The sequence below is a fragment of the Pholis gunnellus genome, assembly GCF_910591455.1.
Source record: "Pholis gunnellus genome assembly, chromosome: 14".
In the NCBI taxonomy this organism is placed as follows: domain Eukaryota; kingdom Metazoa; phylum Chordata; class Actinopteri; order Perciformes; family Pholidae; genus Pholis; species Pholis gunnellus.
In genome coordinates, this window is record NC_136541.1 from 5,784,594 (window position 1) to 5,806,217 (window position 21,624).

At 40.8% G+C, this 21,624-nt stretch overlaps 1 protein-coding gene across 1 annotated transcript; it reads left to right on the forward strand.

The window, feature by feature from the left end:
* Window positions 1-3,433: 3,433 nt before the first annotated feature.
* Window positions 3,434-18,352, forward strand: asic1c (acid-sensing (proton-gated) ion channel 1c; the record flags this gene model as incomplete). Its single annotated transcript, XM_079173270.1, has 11 exons — window positions 3,434-4,075; window positions 6,767-6,917; window positions 7,421-7,548; window positions 11,994-12,144; window positions 12,238-12,294; window positions 12,745-12,898; window positions 13,121-13,212; window positions 13,557-13,636; window positions 14,362-14,433; window positions 17,058-17,110; window positions 18,274-18,352. The coding sequence occupies 11 exons, from the start codon at window positions 3,434-3,436 to the stop codon at window positions 18,350-18,352; spliced, it is 1,659 nt and encodes a 552-aa protein (XP_079029396.1).
* Between the last annotated feature and the right edge of the window lie 3,272 nt (window positions 18,353-21,624).

Here is a 21,624-nt window from a genome sequence, read left to right on the forward strand (position 1 = left end):
TGTAACGTCTGCAGCTGAGAATAATGAAATTGCGCTTTGGTTCAAATTGCTGACGAGGGACGAATCGCAGACCAGGAGAGCCGTCCGCTGAGCTTCTATGACAAATGAGCTGAAGTAATTAACTCAGCAGTTAAATGCTCCTCAAATCTATTGACGTTTATTTCCAAAGAAACCAAGAATAAAGGAAATGAATGCAGCTGGTCACTGAGCGAAGATAGCAGCCAGTCAAGTGTGTGTGTGTGTGTGTGATAAGATGTTGTTGTTGGGAGATATTTACTTGCCTGCCGCTCATGAAGCGTTAGTATTTCTCTCCTCTTTGTATTGCTTTGTTTTTGGGTCTGACACTGAGATAGTTATCCCTGTTGATGCCAAAAAAAAAGCTTCAAGTATCTTTAATTATGCAATTAAAAATAGACTATCTGGTTGTTTCTAAGAACAAAAAGCTTTCAACATGAGGCTAAAAAGAAAACAATGTGAAGTATCTGTCTTGCCTGGAAGAAGGAAAATAAGTGGCGGGGTGCAGACATGACATACGGTGGCTGTTAGGGGAGCTGGACCCGGGCAATTCATTTAGTTGTTTTGCTACCGGAAAGCTCTGAAAGCTCACGGGGAAAATAACTATTATTACCACAACACTGAAGCTGTTACTGTGGATTCTTTTTATTATCCATTCCCAGGCATTCATTAATATTATCAGGCTGTTGTTACCACAACTTGTAACCACACAGAAAACCGTTCTGCACGGTGTCTCTGTTTCTTCGTTATGAATTGATCTCCGTTTCTATAATGAAATTGGTTGGAGATAAATTGAACTGTTTTGAATTAATCTTTGTATTGAATGAAGTTTTGCATATTAGTTAAATAACAAATGTGCTGATAGGAACAGATGACTCCTTTTTTTTAATTGTTCTTCCTCCTCACTGAAGTGGTCTTGACAAAGTGAAGGTGTGATTACCAAACTCTTCTCAATGTTTGTAATAATGACATCCAATAACATTAAGGGAAGCAATCAAAAGACTCTTTCACTTCTGTTTACTTATCACTTGTCATTGGTTTTGCTCAAAGGAAAGCATTTCAATTAGTGTAAGAAAAACTGGGCATTTACACTGCAGCATTTAGGAAGACAATGCATGTAGATGAGAAATACACCACAGATACTTTACTTTAAAGTCTGCTTTGTGGCGATCAAACAACAGAAGTCTTCTTCTGCCGTGTGACGTGTCTATGTGGAGAAAAACCGATGACATAAAGGATGCCTCGAGTCATTTTTAAATCCATAATTATGAGTCCATGTTCCACCAATTTTCACCGAAGATATAATTTCCCATTTAGATGCACTTGATTTTGTGTGTTCGTGAGTTAAATGAGAAGGTTAATTCAAGTTATATTTGAGTGTGTGTGACGCTAGAAAACAGGAGCTTAGCATTAATCTCTAAAGTTTGCTAATTTGCTAGATCTCGTTTAATTAAACTGTACGAAATCTGAAGCGCAAAAACATTAAGTTGAGCACAGTGACTTCCTGGAGAGCTGTTTCCCAGTGTTTTAGTCTATGCTAAGCTAACGGCCTGCTCGCTCTGCCTTCATATTTAAAGAACAGATATGGGAGTGAAGTCGACCTTCTCATCTCACAGAGGAAAAGGTTATTCCCCAAAATGTCAAACTATGTAAAACTTCTTTTTTTCACGTTTGCTTAATTTTCATAACTATTTGGTTCAAGATGAAACAGGGGACATTAATTAAAGTGGCAATCTGGAAGATTTTAATTTAAATAAACGTTGAGTCACTATTGCAGAATGAGGTAACTCAGTGATGATTGAGCCGACGGTCCACTGAGGAAATATTGCAATCTCTCTATATTTGCAATATTACAACTCAGTGTGGCGACATTCCCAGAAAAAAAATGCTGCTTTGCAGTTTCCCTCCATTGTATACACACACAAAATGCAACTTTGGACACATTTATGAAAACATGAAGGTCATGTATCAACAAAAAGACTTCAGACTATTAAACTTTAAGCACAATTCCTTTGTTTTCCCTCAAATAGAAATTCAACCAGGACTGAAATCTTAAGGATTGCCACTTAAATACAGAATCAATTGACTGATTTAGAATTGAATCCAATTGTTTTAGTCCGATTTAGTCTCAACTTTCAAATGACCCCCTCTACTCCAACGACACACAGTAATCCAACACTTATTCACTTTCCAGAATCCTTTTTTACAACCATTTATCTCCAGAGCGGTGATCAGGTTACTCAGCCAGCAGTCACATTACAGACTGAAAAGATTCCAGCAAACATAATGAACGAAAAAATAGTCTCAGTGTGAAGCTGAGCCTTCTGCCAAACAGAATCCTCTGACGGTCTCACATAAACGGAGCGAAGCACCTTTTAATATCTTCCAGAGCCACTTCTGCATGCAGCAGGATGTCAGCCCTCATTGCGCTGCGTTTGTGAAATTACATTTGAAACTGGCAGAAAAAGGCAAACTAGGAAATGTGCCATCACGGATATTTTCCAACACATTCTGAGGATTTTGCTGTGTTTTTCTGCAACTATCTGACTCCCCTCACTTATCAGTTATATAGATTTATAGATCCACGAGCAAGCCGGGGATTCTCCCAATATTAAATAATTTCAGACTTTTTATTTATTTTTCTGTTGCAGAGTTTCGTTAACACAATTATTTCTACTTTCAATGATACACCCCCCCCCTCCCCTCCCCCTCGTCTCTCTATGCCATTGGAGGTCTACTTCATCACCGGGGGAAAAACAATTTCATCCACTGGCTCCACCTCATTCTCCATTCGCATGTGGAGAGGCAACAAGCTCTATATTCCTTTCTGCAGGCTGCAAGTCAACAGTGTAAAAAAAGCATCTCTTCAATCTGTGGAAAAAGGGAGGAGTTGGGTTCCGGGCAGCTACTGCACAAAGAGAAAAACCTCCGAAATCTGCAAGTATTGTCTGCCACTGGAGAGGGAGATGGAGGAGTGAAAGATCAGAGCAACAGGGGTAAGCCTCTCCGGATTTTCAAAGTGATTGCCTCTGGGAGTGAAGCCGTCGCTCACATCTGCAATTATCACGTCCATTTATCTATTGGTGAAGGACTGGTGATGGTTACGCTTGATGGTTTTCGTTAATGGAGTGATTCAGCTGTTTCTCTCATAAAGGAATCAGTATGTAAATCAATTTTTACCTCCCCCAAGGAGCTCAGTTCCCTGTTTCTTTTTTCAATATCTTCACGGCAAAGAATCTTCAAGCCTGAACAGTGGGACAGCTGCACATTGGGACTCCAGTCGCTGCTACCTGGAATCTGTGATACACAAACCTGGACATGGTTGTGGAGAAAGCCACTGTGTGTAAATGTAGGATGTCTCGGGTGGGCTACTAAGAAAACAGCAGACGGTGAAGCCCCTGCCTTGACACAAGCAATTATGGTTAAAGCAGCCACGTCCGAAGCAGTCGCCCTGGGGCCACACAAAGGCAACGATGCCCAGGAGACCCGTCTCCGTAACACTGAGTCCAGCTCGCTCAAACCAACGTGGAAAGAGATCACGTTCAGTTTCATAATGAAGACCAAAATCCACGGTTTGAAGTTCGTCTTCTCTCCGGACAAGTCGAAACCTCAGCGGGTCATCTGGTTCATGGCCTTCTTCCTTTGCCTGAGTCTCCTGTGCACCTGGTCCTGGAATCGAATCCTCTACCTGATGTCCTACCCGGCCATCACTAAGATCTACATGGTGTGGTCTCACAACATGTCCTTCCCAGCCGTTACCTTCTGCAACAAAAATGTGTTCCGCGTGTCCTCCCTGACCAAGGACGACCTGTATCACAGCGGCTACTGGATGGACCTCATGTACTCGAACCACACCGTGATGGAGAGGGGCCTGTCCATCCTCAAAGACAGCCACACGCAGGGTCTCCTGAGCCTGCTGAACTTCGACAACTATGCTCCGCCCCCTGATTACAGCGTCAACACCACCGAGATGATGGGACGCCTCGGCCACCAGTTGGAGGAGATGCTGCTGGAGTGCAAGTTCCGGGGGGAAACCTGCACCTACAAAAACTTCAGCACTGTATGTACAGAAAGAAAGAGGGTGTTTGTCAGGTGTGGATGCGAATGTTGTTTACAAGGTGTGTTAATAATTCATCCGAGCGTTTGACGACGCAGCCTCGTTCTCTCAGGGTGTTTCAAGGTGTCGGATGTTTCAAAGCTGCAAACAAGAAAGCCTGTCCTGTTTTTGCCTCTCAGACACAAACCGATTTCTCCTCATTAATTAAGCGTCATGTTCTGAAAAAGTCACTCAAGGAAACAAATACGATGTTACCTTCATGTTGTGGTGGAATCTCATTGTCGCGTCATCATCAATGACTTCTGCGTCTGCATTACAGTTGTTCGAGTTTGTCGCTGCAGAGTTCTCGAATTTCCCGTTGCTTTAACGCCTTTTTTGCTTTATGTCCCGTGACAACAGGATTAAGGAAGAAAGATTGAAGCGTTAATAATTCAGACATCGTAAATCAGTTCAAATTAAAATTGTAGCTTTCCTGATTAAACATCTGGAGGGCAGGTGGAATACACGGTCTTGTTTCAAAAAGGCAGCTGAGCTTCTCATTTGAAACGCCAGACGTACGTCTATTACACCCATTCATTTTTTGAGTGAGCACTGAATGCTGCATGGAGGAAGTGGGAGATGTTTGTGAACTATAATGGCACTATTATTGTTATTTCTACGCATCCTTTAACCCCATCTAGAATTTATTTAAAAAGGCTCACAGAAACTTCTGCAGTGAGAAGTATGCATGCAGAGGGACTCATTTATTTCTACTGCACTGAGAATAATTTATATCTGGGAGCACAGTCGTAGATTTCACACACTAACCTGTCACTGGCATCACATTTCACCACTTGCCTCTGTAGGTCTGAATAGCTACAGAGTCCTAAGAATCAAACCTGTAACTGTGACGACTTCGACTGGTCTTGAGACAGTTGAAATGCAAAGTCCTGCACACTGCGATGTGTCAGATGTCCTTGGAGGCTTCTCTGTTTTGCACAAACCTGTGCAGATGCACGATCTTAGTTTTTGGGATTGAAACGGTGTTGCGGTGGTGAGACTGAATGAAGCTCCCGCTTTTATTTATCTGAACTTAAATCTGAATCTTTAAAAACCAGGTCCCTTGTCACTTTGCAGAGCTCATTAGGCAGCAGAGGGAAAGGACCAAAGCGCTGTCTCCGTCTGTCTGAGCTGTATGTGAGTCCGTCTGTGTGTGTGGACACGGAACGCTGCCTCTCATCTCTGGAGATCGGCTTTGCAACGCTGGTGGAGTTTTTGCTCTGAGCTCGACCTCACCACCACACCGTGTAGTCAAAATTAACCATTAGGTGACATCCCTTCACTTTCCAGCCTTACATGCTTAAAAATGTGAAGTTTCATTGATTCCAATCAGCCTTGATCAGCCTTGATCTAGAACGTTATTGAAAATCAAGTTATTAAAATCGCATTACTTGATATTACTGTAATTATTATTACAGAAAATTCCTTTAAATTCACAAATATATAAATATTTCAGTGCTAAATATTCAGTGGTTTTAATCTACAATGTTAAATATTCAAACGTGACTAAATTACACAATTAAGCCTTTTTAAGTTGCTTCAAAGCTTCCTCAAGCCTTTCTGTGCCTCCATAGTTTCGTGATGATTGATGATGTCGTGGTGACTCATTTACAATCCCCCCATTTAAGTGTGTAGTTGTGTTTATTGGGATCAGAAACAAGCAGATGTTGATGCATATGTGACTGTGATGAAGTTGTGTGTAAGGTTGCAGTACTGTAGGAGTTGTCACGATTTTAAATGGTACAGAACTACAATGACGACTGTTTCTTCTGCGGGTTCTTATATTGTGTTGAGATGCAGGAGGAATAGATATTCTAGTTCCTCGGAGTGTTGCATAACCAATCAATTCTACGGGCTGATAGGCTCGTCGCAAATTGATAAACTTAGTGTGAGTTTACTCAACACCCTCGAGCCGTATTCAGAATTTTTAGCTTTCTTAGTCTTTATCCAAACTTTAGAGTTCAGTTTAAAATGTCAACATTTCTAATCATCATACTGATTTGTTTTTACTTGTTTTGCAGAGGATGGAGAATTTTTTCAATCACAGAGAATATCCAATAACTTTGGGGGGAAAAAAAGTGTATCTGTCAACTGTAAGCACTGATGCAAAAGCTGAAAATAAATACCGTAACTTAAACTGACTGGATTAATTAAACGGGAAAGATGTTTGCTGTGAGCAAATGGAGATTGCACATCAGGCGTTAAGTACCGCTGAGCTTTACTGGCACAGGTCCGGCCTCTCAAGAAGTTTGTAAGTCAAGAGACACACAAATAATACATTTTACAAACCCAATTTAGAGTCGGTCTGTGTGTCCATAGAGCCTCCACCTCAGATGTTTCTTATTTAATGACTGCAAAATAGTACATTCACCCCAACTTACTCATGGGAAATCTGGAGTGAAATTGGGTAAAGATTGATAGCTGCTGCTGCTGCTGCTGCTGAGGAAAGCTCATTAATTCCTCAAATCAGAGCCATGGTGCCTGTTTAACGCCGGCGCTGCTTTCTCAGATAATCACAAAGCCTCCGCAATGATTAGCTGTCCTGCACAATTACAGGCTGACATGTAATACATCTCGTACAGGTGCACAATTTGCCGCGGAGGAAGGCTGTGACTTTTTCGCTAATGCCGTTTCTGCTGTGCTCTTTCTTCACAGATTTACACGCGCTACGGAAAATGCTACACGTTCAACTCCGGATTGGACAACAACCCTTTGTTGACCACATTGAAAGGCGGCACGGGGAACGGCCTGGAGATCATGCTGGACATTCAGCAGGATGAATACTTGCCGGTTTGGGGAGAGACAGGTCAGTGCGGTAACATTTGAACCCTTTTGTGGAAAAACCCCTCCGTCTTGTTGGGTCACCCTGGAAGTCCAAACTACTCTTCTAGTCCTTTGTCACTACTGTAACAAGAGGATGCATCACTTCATATAGATAACAAACTTCCAAGATTTCCCCTGGTCTCCTCATACCCTTTACTGCTAAATCTCTGCAGAATTGCTACTGTTTATTAACGTATTATCTTGATATGTTTCTCCAGGTCTACAACTGATGTCCGGTCTAATATATTGTATTCGTTGATACAGCCACTGTATCGTACATTCATAAAGTATACAGCAAGTAGTAGATCTTCGGTTGTAAATCTGTTTATTGCCGTTCCAACTTCCTACAGCTGGAGTCTGATATTAACTTCCAGCATGGGCTTTATGAGTGCTTGAGGCACAGTATCAGTGGCAGAGCCAAACGGCGGCGGTTTCCACAGGCGACCGCACTTTGTTGTTACATTTTCTGGCGTGCTGTATCCACAGATGAGACCTCCTACGAAGCAGGCATCAAGGTTCAGATCCACAGCCAGGACGAGCCGCCCTTCATTGACCAACTGGGATTTGGTGTGGCCCCTGGTTTTCAAACTTTTGTGTCATGTCAACAACAACTGGTACCTAATGTTCGGCCTCCTCCCCTCCGACCTCGGCTATTTATTTTTTTCTTTGCTCTGCTTTTTTTTTCCTGTGTTTGTCCCCGAATCCTCGCCAGCCAGTGCCCATCACCTCTGTGTCACACAGACGGGAGCAAAATCAGATCTTTTGATTTACCCTTGTGTGGGAAATAAATGTGCGGTTTAGGTGTTATACAAACACCCGGCGTTTCTTGGTACATGAAACTGGGATTATAGCTGCCAAGGAATATTGATAGAGCAGGACCAAGTAATGTTTGGATGCAAGCATACAAGCATACTGTGCTTATCTCGGCCAAAAAGAACCTCAGACTTCACAAAAATATGTGGCAGCTCAGAGTGTTTGTTTTTCTTTTAATATTGACGCTTCACTACTTTTAGAATACAATTTATTTGGATGTTGTGAAAAATCCACACAGCCATGGTCAGCAGGCTTCAAAACAATAACTCTGGTTAATAGAACATAAACACAAGTTAAGGTGGTTTTCTTATAATAAACTCTCTCTGAAATCATTGCGAGCCAAAATCCGACTGCTTGAAAGACTATAAATATCTGACCTCAGAAGACGCCCTCTCAAGATTAGCCGTATCTTGAGGGAAAGATATTAATATTATCATCATGTTTTTGATGTTATATTGAACCAAGAAGCCTGGTTCACCCGTCATCATATCAGCTTATTTATTTGATGCGCTGTTTGATGAGAAAGATGACCCCCCAGCTATGTTGAAGACATATTTTAAAATGTGCTATGATTTAGGGAAACGATAAAATGGGTGTTCTAGCACACAATATCAAGGGAGGCTAAAAAACAAAGCCTCCAGGCAGGTTCTGTGGAGAATCGGTTTCTGGCCCTCAACCATCCACTCACTCCCGTCAGTAAGGGACTGAAAGCAATAACCATAGTTGAGTCCAAATTGATCGGAAAGCCTGTGCTCAAGGTCTTAACACTGAGCTCACATGGACGTCCTCTCCAAATGTAATGAAACTGTACAGCAGTCGTGGGATGTTGCCAAGACAACACATTCAAATTGGGCATTTTTTATCTACACTGGAATTGCAGACAAATCAAAAAAAATGGAAACAGTGACAGAAAAGGGAAATATCCTCTGACAAACTGAAAAACCCTCCTCGTAAGTCACGAGAAAATGGCGCCTGTGTGCCACAAAGGATTTTTTAGGATTTTGCAATGATTACCTTTGAGATCAAGTGCGTTTTTTGTAATGTGCCGCAGGCTCATTCAATTCTCCCACCGCATAATCAGTCCTTGTGAAGTATTGACGTAATGGATACCCCAGCAGTTAATCTAATTCATTACTTGAGAAATTAATCAAGCCTAATTTAAATGATTTTGCTCCTAAAGTTAATGGTCTCGGTCAGTTTCACGAGCATGAGATAAATGATGGAATAAAATCTTCCACCATTGTTTTAGCAGAATAACATGGGATGATGGAGGCAGAGCTTGGTCTCCTAAAACAGACACCACACCACAAAGATGACAAATTCTATTTTTTGGGAAGCAGTTTTGAAACATGTTGTATGTATATTTTTTTTTCCATTTCTCCTTACGAGTGTTGTAAAATGCTCCAAGTGTATAATCATTCAGGCATCTCCAAGAAGTGAATATGTCATTAATCACATATATTAATCACCATCACAAAGTTTCCTCCTGAAAGCAAAAGTGCATGGATTGCCATTTATAATCGTGACACGAATGTCCAAACCAGTGACAGCTGAAAGACGTGTTTATGGCCTACAAGATGTGCTAAATTAATTAGACTGTCATTAAAGGCTGGCCGGCATTAATTTCAGTCAGTCTCCAACGAGTACAGCGACACTGCTCTCAGTGAAATGATAGACAACTGGATGAAGCTATAGGAAGCTATGATTTATGAGATCAGAGAGACACAACGGTACCTCCAGAAGAATTATGTAACAGTCAAAATTAAACCCTGAGTAGATCAACGTATCCTCATACAATGTGTCGTATGATATATCTCACGAAACGCTACTGAATTTTCCGTCCGTTTTTATACGAACTTCCAGCAAGACTTCCGTCTTCACAGGAGGTTTAGGCAACAAAAATACCTAGTTCAGTTTGGGAAAAGATTGTTGTTTGGTTTCAAATAACTACGCAAATGCCGTTACTGAAGTACGCTAGTCACGTGACAAAAGACAAAAGAAAAATCAACCTTAAGTTCTTCTTTCACTTGGTGAACGAACAGTGTTTGTTTGACCCAACCACCACCCTGTGAGAGCTTTTGCAGTCTTTATACTTGCTCGTTCATGATTACATGGATATCTACGAATTACATTGATTATCTTCTGTAGGTATAGCTACGAATGCTGGATGACAACAGCCTGACTGGATATAAAAAAAGAGAATGGGAGTTGTAGCTGTTTTGTTGTTATACTGACAACGGGCTGTCTCTCTGTCCGAAGGAGTTGGACCACCGTCTGTCCCTCGCCTTGGTGTTGCTCCTCCTTAATATTTTGATAATCATGTGGGCTGTGTTCCCTCACCCCTCACCCCTCGCCCTAGATGAGATGTCCTATGAGGCCGGCATAAAGGTGCAGCTTCACACTCAGTCAGAGCCTCCTTTCCTCCACCAGCTGGGCTTCGGGGTCGCCCCCGGCTTCCAAACGTTTGTTTCCAGCCAAGAGCAGAGGGTAGCGTATGACTGTTTGGGCTTGCTGCATGCCACAGTTACTGTATCGTTAAATCGCTACACACCCATCAGTACACCCCCCCCCCCCCCCTGAGGAATGGATCCATCTGTCCCCCCCCCTATGTGTGACTGAAGCGACACCATCCAACAGCATTGTCCGTCCTTGTCGCCATTGTCTTCTCTGTCTAATAGACGTCGGTAAAGAGCATCTCCTGGGTTTCATTCCAGCTTTAATCCATTCATCCGAGTCTGTATCTTCATCGAAGCTGTCGTCTGGCTTTACCCTCTCACCACCATGTACATATTTTTTGGTTTGTTTTGCCTTTGTGTGACCGGGGCGATCCACTGGAACGCTACTTACTGTCATCTGAAAGGGACCAGACAATGCGTATGTGGGTTTTATCACCCATGAAGACTTCGGCATTGTTTTTTAAACACCGGTTACGAGAGCTTGTGGGCTAGAAATGGAGTCCAATAAGAGCTAAATAATGTTTGCTAGTTCCTTTCCACTCTGTCAGTGAACTGCACTCCGTCTCTGTTACTTTCTATTGAGTAACTGACCATTAGATTGTCAGAGTTAGCCTTGTTAGAACTGTTGGAGATGATGGAGAATTACAGTGAACCTTAATGGGACAATATCAGCATCAATCAATGCCAAAAGAAGCCTTTGGCATTGATTGTTGGCCAGCTCCCACTGCAATTAGCAGCTATATGCTCCAATGCCCAAGCAAGCATCGCTAGCCTTCATAAATAATTGGTTTGTTTTTGTCATGAAAATGAGTGGTAGACAGGCATTACCATAAACTGCTGTAAACAAGACTTTTAAAACGGACTGCGAGTCTTGTTGCCGGTGAGATGTCGGTGCACCAAAAAAAGGAGTTCCTTTAAAGTGTTAGAGAGACATCGCACGCGGGGCACATTGCTGCAGTTATAAGACGAGCACCATGGGTCAAATGTTCACTGTGAACCAAAACCTTTAAAAAAAAATGGCATTAAAAAGGCATTAAACATTCCTGATTAGTGGATTCATTTAGTTACTCTTATATGAACAGTAATGACCTCCTCTTCAACCTTTTAATGAGAGTTTTACCTCTAATGAGACTGCAGACTGACTTCACTTCTTTGTTTAATTCACAGGGCTTCGCAGGCCAGAGTAGTTTTATAATAAACTCCCATGGGCTTCGATAAGAATGTATAGTTAATCAAGAATAAAACCACTTTCATGAGCTTCTGGAGAGTACTTTATTCATCTGGAATTCATCAAATATTTACTATAAAATAGGATTTAATAGTTTATACGGTCTGTTAAATTCAGTTCATTTATTTGTTCATTCAAAAGCTGTTTATTGTTCTGAATTCTGTTCCCAGGGTTGTACAATTTGTCCATTTAATTGTGGTGTCCTGTCTGAATCTACATATTTTACAGATTTCTATAAAGCCCGTCTCTATTCCCGTGGTATTCTGCTTCCTACCGGGGACTAGACCTGCATCAGTAATGTTCTGCATGACGTCTGCTTGCTGCCGTACATGAGCGATTATGTCATGTCTGACTGGACATTTTGTGCCAATATTGTCTCAGTGCACATTCTCATTGAAATGCTTCTTTCTTTCTTTCTTTTTTTTTTTATGTTTGAAACATTTGTGTTTGGTTTTGTCAGCTTGTTGTCCTCCAGGTGTACTGGGCATTGCATTATGTTTTTCGCTGTAATCCTGTGTGCTGACATACTGAGGGGGAAAACATGTGCTGTTTGCTCTTTCAGCTTCAGTACCTCCCGCCGCCTTGGGGAGATTGCAAGTCTACTCCCATAGACTCTGAATTCTTCACCACGTACAGCATCACCGCCTGCCGCATCGACTGTGAAACACGGTACCTGCTGGAGAACTGCAACTGCAGAATGGTTCACATGCCTGGTATGATTTCAGAGAGATTGAAATGTCGCTTTTTAAAAAATTGTTATATGATCTGTGTGATTTATTTTCCCCTTTTTATGTTATTTCGAACAGGGACCTCAACAGTTTGCACACCTGAGCAGTACAAAGACTGTGCTGACCCGGCTTTAGGTGAGCCCACACGCTTTAGCGCAGAAGTATGAAATACGAGTGCATTAATTCAACCAGGTGTTCGGCAGCAGTGCCACGCGATTTTTTATTCAGGCTTTTTTACATAACACCGCTGTCATTTTAACTTGAAATTACTTTAATCTCAGACAGTGCCGAAGCAAAAGCAAAAATAATAAAGTAAAATTATTGTTTAAAAATTCCATTAGAAAGATTTGTGATGCGTCTATGCTTCGCCGATGTCACATAAATCTCACAGAGCCCCCCCCCCCCCCTCCTCCTCTGATTTATAACTTCAGTCATTATTTGCTTTCATGGAAAGTGAACGATGGCAGCGAATGTAGTTCTTCAGTTGTGTGCGGAGATATTTTTAGAGAGATCCTCTGTTTGCAGGTTTGTTTGATTCTTGGCAGTGATCGCAATATTTTTGAAATAAACTTTCATCATCCACAGACTTTTTGGTAGAGAAAGACAACGATTACTGTGTCTGTCAGACCCCCTGCAACATGACTCGCTATGGCAAGGAGCTGTCCATGGTTAAGATCCCCAGTAAGGCATCTGCTAAATATCTGGCTAAGAAATTCAACAAAACTGAGCAATATATTGGGTAAGTATTGTCGGGTAGCGGTCCGTTATTCTGATCTCAGCCTCTTTTCTTTCCTCTGTCGGTGGCTGGATGGATGTGTTGTTGGCATAGCATGACCTGGGTCTCCATCGTTCACCTTCAATGTAACAATAATGAAAGATAGTTACACAGGAAATGTGAGATGTCATTTTGGTGTTACTGTAAACTCTTTTGAGTGTGCTCTTGTCTGTCCTCTCTCTCCAGAGAAAATATATTGGTCATGGACATCTTCTTTGAAGCTCTGAATTATGAGAAGATTGAGCAGAAGAAGGCCTATGAAATTGCAGGGCTCCTCGGTAAGAATCTCTCGCATTTTCAGGTTCATTTTGTCGGAGGGACGTGGTTGACCTCGGTATCAGCCCCGTCGCACATTTCACATTGTGTGTTCACGCCTGGTGCTTTGAGGTTTCCTCTTTGAACTTGTGAAACAGGCTGAGCACATTTTCATAATCTGATGCTCTTGCAAGGGCAGCCGGGTTTTGGGTCTGATGAGAAGTTGGGGCTGGATGGACACTTCTGACATCTCCGCTCAGATTACCCCGAGAGATACTGAATCAGAAGTGACAGCGCCGGGAATGCTTTCACGCACCATTGTTCAACGGCTGTACCCGCCCATATCTGTTAATCTCTCTTCTTCTAGGTGACATCGGAGGGCAGATGGGGCTGTTTATCGGAGCCAGTGTCTTAACAATACTGGAAATATTTGACTACCTATACGAGGTAAAGTGATAGTTTTTACTATTAGAATATAAACCTGTGAACATTGTCATGCCATTTGAATTATTACTTCTTCTTCTGTCTACAGAGACAAATAGTTAAGTGTAACTCTGTTTGTTTTTACACCATGTCAAATAAGTCAAAGATAACATTTGAATATATTTATAGAGTTTGTGTTTAATTTTAAAGGAATAGTTAGACATTTTGGGAAATAAGTTTATTCAGAGGAGAGGTTTGCCTTCAGGGCTTTTTGCCAGAAAGTGTTTGTTTTTAACACAAACCACAATCTTTAACTAAACCTAACCAAGTAGGTTTGTTGCCTAAACTTAAGGAGATTTCTGTCAGAAAAGAAGACCATGTGCTTATGTCTGTACGATAAATATGAATCTGCAGCCATCAAACCGTTAGCTTTGCTTATCATGAGGACTGAAAACAGGGAAACAGCTAGCCTTGCTCTGTCTGAAGGTAACAAAATCTATCTACCAGCACCTGTGCAGCTCACTAATTAACATGAGATGTTGTTTATTCAATGTGTTCAAAAAGAGGTGTAAACGTGCCGTGTAGTGAGTGATGTTATCATCTGATCTGACTTTCTGCACAATAGCAAATAAGCATATTTCCCAAAATGTAAATTGCACATATTTTTACTGCTAATGTCTGATCTTCTTGTCACTAAACAGGATGTTTTCCATCTTCAAATAACGTGTATCTGATATTTTCACATTTAGGTGTTTAAGGATAAGGTATTGGGCTACTTCATACGGAAGAAAAGACCACAGCGTTGTCAGAGCGACAATCTGGTAATTTCAGTCTCTCGGGATGCATTTGATTTGAATGGAATGAATGTGAAGTGTTAAATGAGCCTCAGGAACAACAATAACAACACAATGGAAATGCTTTTAATGAACAGCACCAGAGAGAACACAAAAACCACACCACAGTCATTAGTTTCAATTTACCATAGAGCTGTATTGTGCTAGAAAACGTAATCATTAATAATATATTTTGTTTTTATTGCACTGTGTGAATGCATAATCAGTGCATCTAATATTATGTGCATATGGTACTTTAGTTACATGGTGGATATTATAGAGAAGCAGAGCAAATTATGCCCTATGATGACAAAAATCAGATGGAATACAGATGAGTATTTACATGGAGCAAAGCCTCCTATTACAAGGTTCTTTAATGCCGCCGTGCCGGCAATAACCGGGGCGGAAAGCATTATGTTTTCAAATTTTCCGTCCGTCCGTCCCATTCTTCCATTCTCGTGATATCTTGGGAACCCCTTGAGCGAATTTATCCAAATTTGGCACAAGTGTCCACTTGCACTCAATGATGAACTGACAAGAGTTTAGTGGTCAGAGGTCACTGTGACTTCACAAAACACGTTTTGGGCAATAACTCAAAAGTCTAATAGGACAAGATGATGAAAAGTGAGGACATTTTGGACAGACATGGATGTAAACTCCATCATGACTGGTTGGTGGAGGTATTAAACCGTGAGGTGTTCTAGTTGTCAAATGTTTTGCTACTTGAGTTTCTTAAACTAATGCATGGAAAGGAGAAGGGAATTGTCTGACCTTTTGGATGAACTAGTTTTCATGACCCGTAAACTGCTCTTACATTTAAAGTGTATAGCCCTTACCGTAGTTTATTGCACACACCAACACACTTTTCAGTATTTGCACAATATACAGTAGCCCTTGATCACGTAATTATGAGCAGAAAATAGAGCAAGGTTGAGAGATCTGGAGATTCTATTAACTTTTCATGATCAACTCATTTTCAAAGCCTTCAAAGCAATGAAACCCATTTTAACTTCAAAATGAAAGCTAGAATAATGTGGGGCAATTCTGTCCTGCCTTAAGTCAAGCCCAGCGGGTTAACACCGTGGCCCTCCAGAGGCACCTCCACTTCCCCTGCAGACTGTTATGTAAGTTCTACACAGAGCAGGAATTATTCATACGTGAAAGGCTTCTTAATATCAGCAGATGTTCAGCACACCGCTGACTCCAACCTTTACTGGCTTAAGTCGTAGAATTGTTGGTACACTCACTGTGCTGAGAAAGATATGCGAAATAACTATTTTCAGTCAAATTCTAAATGGACGTTATTCATCATATTCCTCTTAATGCCAAGCTCAAATGTGAGTATCTTCTCTGGTAGCTAGTAAATGAATAACTTTTAAGGTGTCTCATAAGTAAGTTACTAGGGTCCACTTCAATTTGTTTTTTTAAATCTTTGAGCCTATGTTGTTAAACATGCTTATTTAGTTACATATGTGGACAACATAAATCGTTTCTGTGCCGCAACCAGCATTAAATGAGCTCCATACTATGCTTCATACTATGTTTTAATGAGTTGTCTAACTGCTAACCATCAGATTTCTCAAACAATAACTAAACTTTCCTTTCGATGCAAAAAGAACAGCATTTGAAAAATCCAAACAACCACTTAATCCATTTCTTTTCAACACATGGGGACCACTGGTGGTCTTAAAGCCACTGACCCCTCTCTGCAGCTCATTGTAGGGGTGGAATCACCAACAAAAGCTCAAACATTTCCTTTCTTTCTGGTGCTGTTTTAATCAAAAGCATTTCAGCAGATTTTTTTTGTTAAGTGCAGACGGTTCCTCTAAATCTTTGTTGTGTGCCACACAAGCCCAAGACTTTTTCACTGCCAGCAATTCAACCGCATGTCTCTTCAAACCGGTGAAAGAGCCGTGGGTTTGTCTCTGCATGTGGTTTGTGTTTGTCTGCATGCTCAGTTGCCTCGCGGTTCAGGATTTGGTTCGATAGCTGAAGTGGAAGAAAAGATTGAGAGACTTTGTTTATTCTCTACTGTAGAAGTGGAGATATTTTAACTCAAGCCAACATATTGATGAAGGAGGTTTTTTTTTTTTTTAGTCAATGGCAGTCGAAGAAGCATTAGCGGGCTGATATTTATAATATGTCATGCTTCTACTGGAGACAAACATAGTGTGATGTTTACTGTGTTCTGCCCCACTCATGTCATATGTTCACCTGCTTACAAGAAACCATCCTTTTCTACTTCCTTTCTCTCACATTCAATAACCGTTTTTTTTTTCAACTAGTCCATTGTCACTTCTCCTCTCAAACACCCCGACAGTAGAGTAATGCATTCAGTTGTTTATTAGACTCAATTCCGAGTTTGACTTTCATTCTCCTTCGTGATCGTCAACACTTCTGGATGACAGTAATCATCTGTTGTTTTCCCTACTTGTGAAAAAAAAAAAAAGAACAGAACAGCCATCTTCCTTCGGTACTTCAACGATATCACTGAGGGGGAAAACAGTCTCTTGCCGTATTCCCTGGCACGTTTACCTTTTAGCATTTGCATTGTGTTTTATTTTCATTTCAGTCACCCTCACCCATCTTTCTTTTCATCATGTCTATTCCAGGAGTTTCCAGAGAACCCAACCAGCCCTGGTGTCACGCCTAATCATGCCCCCAGGTAGCACACCCCATCGATAATAGATGCTCCCTCCCATGCTGTCCCTCTCTTTCATACATACTTGAGACCATTTCATACATAATTTCCTCAGTGGCTACAGAATGATTTGGTAGGAAAAAAAAGAGGGGTAATTATCCAACTGCAGAGAGCATTTTTAATATCTACCGTGGTGTCAGGGCAGGTTAGTGTGGCGTGTTTCTGTATTTATCGGCTCAACCGAAGTTGGTTGGATTCTCCAAGTGCATAATCATTTTGACTCTGCACTATACAATACTTGCTCCTTCCACTGAATAATGATGCTTTCTTTCCCAATAGGATAAAGCGCAGTGCTCCTGTGAAAACAGATTACATATTTATTGAATTGTTGCAGAAAAAGCTGATCCACACAAGATCTATTTGTTTCCCCGCAGCACAGAGGTCCGTTTAGAGGCAATGCATTTGAGGCTCCTGCCAGATAACATCACTAGATGCATTACTTTGTGATGTTATCGCAGGTCTGCATGCAGTGAGTTTGCACAAAATCTAAATGGTTCTTTTGTCTGCTGGAATAGCCAGTTATGCCGTCGGGACTACCAACGGTTGTCGTCCACGTACAGTATCAGGAGTTATCTACTCAGCGAGCACTTTTGCACATGCAGGGAGACGCAGACATATGTGGATGTTTCAGCTTCCGTAACTATAAGAATTGAACATGCTAGTGTTAAAGCAGCACTGAAAATATGCTGTTTTCTTTCTCTTCTCCCTCCTTTCATTCATCTTTCTCCATCGTGCCATGATTTTTCTTTCTCTTTCCACGACCTGTGAAACATGTGCGATGTGGCTGATCTTGGAACTTCCAAATCTGTTGTATTCATTACCTCATCATTTGTCAACACATATGTTTTTGTCATTTATGGCCCTCCATCATATATCCTGTCCTCCTTTCTGATGCGTTAATATTTCTGTTTTTTGCACAATTTCTCCTCGCCACATACGTTGTTTGCTATTATTTATTTTTGTATTTCCTCCACGCCCCTCCATCGTCCCGGTCGCTCTCATTTTACCTGTGGCTCATTTATGTCCTTCATCATCATCATCATCCTCATCCTTATGACTCCCTTCATTGCCCCTCCCTTAACCCGGTTCAACTCGTGTTCCCTCCTTCCCTTCCCTCTGTCTTGCAGAGCACCTGTGACACCCTCCGGAGTCACTCGGACAGTCTCGGATTCACGCCGAACATGTTACCTCGTCACCCGACTCTAGGCAACTTTGAGGAGTTTGCTTGTTGACAACATAAAGTAGGGGTTGTGGGGGGGGGGGGGGGGACTTGACAGCAAACTGTGAAATAATTTAATGTATTCAAACAGAAAACGGTTGAGTGTATGACTCGAAAACGTATAGTAGAGTTTATCAATGCCTGAATAGAAATAGAGTACTATCATCAGAAAAAAAAAAAAAAGAGACCACTTCCAAAACAGAACTCAGGTTTAACTGCCATGTCAAGGTTTCAGTGTTAATTTATTCATGTTTCATTTTGTGGATTTGTTTTTCTTATGCAGACACTTTAGAGTTATACAATCAGCGAAGAGAAACGTGTCCAATTAAAAGGCTTTCTGCCCTGTGATGAGATGTAGCGCTGTTGTGCTAGTCCTGCTGTACGTCAATCCCCAAAAAATAAGCAAGCAGAATACATGTGGATTGGTATGTGTAGCATTGCAGTTTCTGAACAGTGTTACGTCTCCGACATCGAACCAACGCTGTGTGGAGTGACCTTATACTGTCACCAGTTTAGACAGGACTTCAATGAGCTGATTGTTGGATAAAAGAGCTGCTCATTAGTGACTCAAAACACCAGACTGGTGTTTAGTGTTGCCTTTTGCTCTCGTGAGGCTTTGGATTGTCTCGTGAGATAGAAACTGTGCTCAATCGATTTAAAAACAGAAAAGGAACTTGATTATTTGTATATATGCAAGTATCTAGTTTTGTTCCATGCTGCAGGCTGAAACTACTGAATAGAATGTGTTTGTGAACTTAAGTCACTTTTTAGGTAGAGTAAGGTTTAACAAAGAGTCAGGAGGCCCCAAAACAAAAGGCTGTTGATTGTATCTTTATATAGCTGACATTTCAATTTGTATTGTTTTTCCCATTTTGGGGGGATAGTGTTGCTCTGCTGACTGTCACAAAAGAAAAATGCTAGCATGCAGTTTGCTGCAGGAATTGGCCCTTATTTACATTAAATTCATTAGAAGAGAAACACAATCAGGTTTTCCTTTCTGTCTTTTTCATTATTCTCAGCTACGTATTTTTCATGACTGTGTCTTAAAGTGTTCATCAGCACAATCCCCTGTGATAGTAATCTATTCTCTATTGTCCATAAGGAGACTTAAAGGCTTGTTGGTGACATTCCGAAACTTGACATAAATTTGTAAATACCCGCAATCAAATGCCATGAAGAAATTCTATACTGCTCATGTGAGACCTTTGTCAAATATATATATCAATATATCTCTATATAGATATATATATAGTGAGAGATACAAGTTTTGTTTCATCTGTTCTTACACCAGAAGGAATTCGGACTTTCTATCTGGGTGGACCGTAAGTGTCTTTGAGTTTCTGGTGAATATAACGTGACAACTAAATAGACTTTATTAGATACAAGAGAATTGCCTCAAAACATGAAAACCACCATGCACCTCAGCCCCGTTCAGTTCAACTGATTTATAACACAAATGCATTGTACAATTTTACCATTGTATCCCTTTATTATTATTATTATTATTATTATTATTATTATTATTATTATTATTATTATTATTATCCCAGAACATGTAATAAGTCACAAATAACAGTTTGTGATGTATAAATGATCAAGTATAATAAACTCTATATTTACCCATCTTACTCACGTACACAACTTTTCTTATCTTCGTGTGAGTCTCACTTCCTCTTTTTTTAAATGTTCACTCTGTTATTTAAATCCTTGACACTACAGATATGGACTTGTAGGTACACTTACATATCCTCACTATAAATACTTTACTGGAAATTCAGAGTAGTTTTTTTTGTTGTTTTTTAAATGTGAAACTTTCAAGTATAATGCCAATCTAGTTAAAGTGGTGTTCATGACACTGTAGCTTTATTACTCTGTTGTCTGTGTATTAGATGACTGTTGATGTGAAGCACAAACCCTTGGAGATCAGCCATCACTTGAAAGCCAATGACTGGACGTCTATGGTTGTGACTACCTTTTATGGCTCTCGTTTTAACTGCACAGGCTGTTACACGCGGTGTGTTCACTGCTCCAGCATTCAGAGGAATAAGAGCGTACTCCAAGAGGAGCCAGAGACTTTATCCAAATGGAAATTTTACTTTTCAGGAAACAAAAAAACAAAGGTTTATCAGTGTGGTTGTGTCATGAGCAATAAATGCACTAAATCAGATACAATTGTTATCAAATTTACATGAAGAAAAATATATTTGGGATTCCCATTTTTCAATTCATGATGTATTCAACAGCTGGAATGGATGTAGACTGAACAGCTGGCAACTGCAACACAGATGTACGATACAACGATTGTATATTAACCATCATTAGCCAAATATAGAGACACAAAATGCCAATTCATGTTACACAATGATGCTATTCTGATGATGCTGCATTGCCATGACATTGTGAGTGAGTGTGTGTGTGTGTGTGTGTGTGTGCGTCATGTTATCCGGTTTCAAAAGCATAAAAATGACCCACCATTTACCGCAAACTGTGTATGTAGGATTTGTGAAAATGTGCCGGGTCTTTACCTCCCCCCCCCCCCTCACACACCCCCTGCCTTACTACCAGTCACAGAACAGCAGAGTGTATCTGAACTGGCAGAAACTTATTCCTGAATTGTTTGTGCTCATTGAGTAGTTCTGATATTTAGCGCATAGTTATGGCCAAGTAGAAAACCGTACTCTATATATTTCTGTCACCCGACACCTACATTTGAACTATTTTGACTAACACCCATTTTCTTCCTTGCATGACCATTATGTATTCCTATTATCTCTGGTCTCTTAATGTAATCTTAGCCATGCTATTCACTTTGTATGGTCCAAAAAATGTATTTTTGGAGCCAGATGAATCAAAAGGACGTTCTCCACATCCTCCTCAAACCAGGCTTGGGATCGTGCAATATTCTCAAAAAAGAAAGATCTGCAGATGTGAAAAATGGCTTTATCTTTCCATCAGTATCTACGGATTCAATTAACACAATATGGCTTGAAGTAAAAACTAAAACGTGCCTTCAAGACTGGTTCTCACAGGTCACATCAAGACTTTCATGCGCACCAACATCTGGGGAACTGAACTTGCTTCATCTGGCTCTACGTGCTTTATGTGCATTTTATTGTAGATATGTGATTTTAACTCTGAACTGTACATTAAATAGTTAATACACACTTAACTATGCGTAACGTAGTCAGTCTCAAGTCAAACTGTCACTTTACTCACAAAAAACAAACTGTGGGGGGGGCAACGCTTCTCCCACATGTAG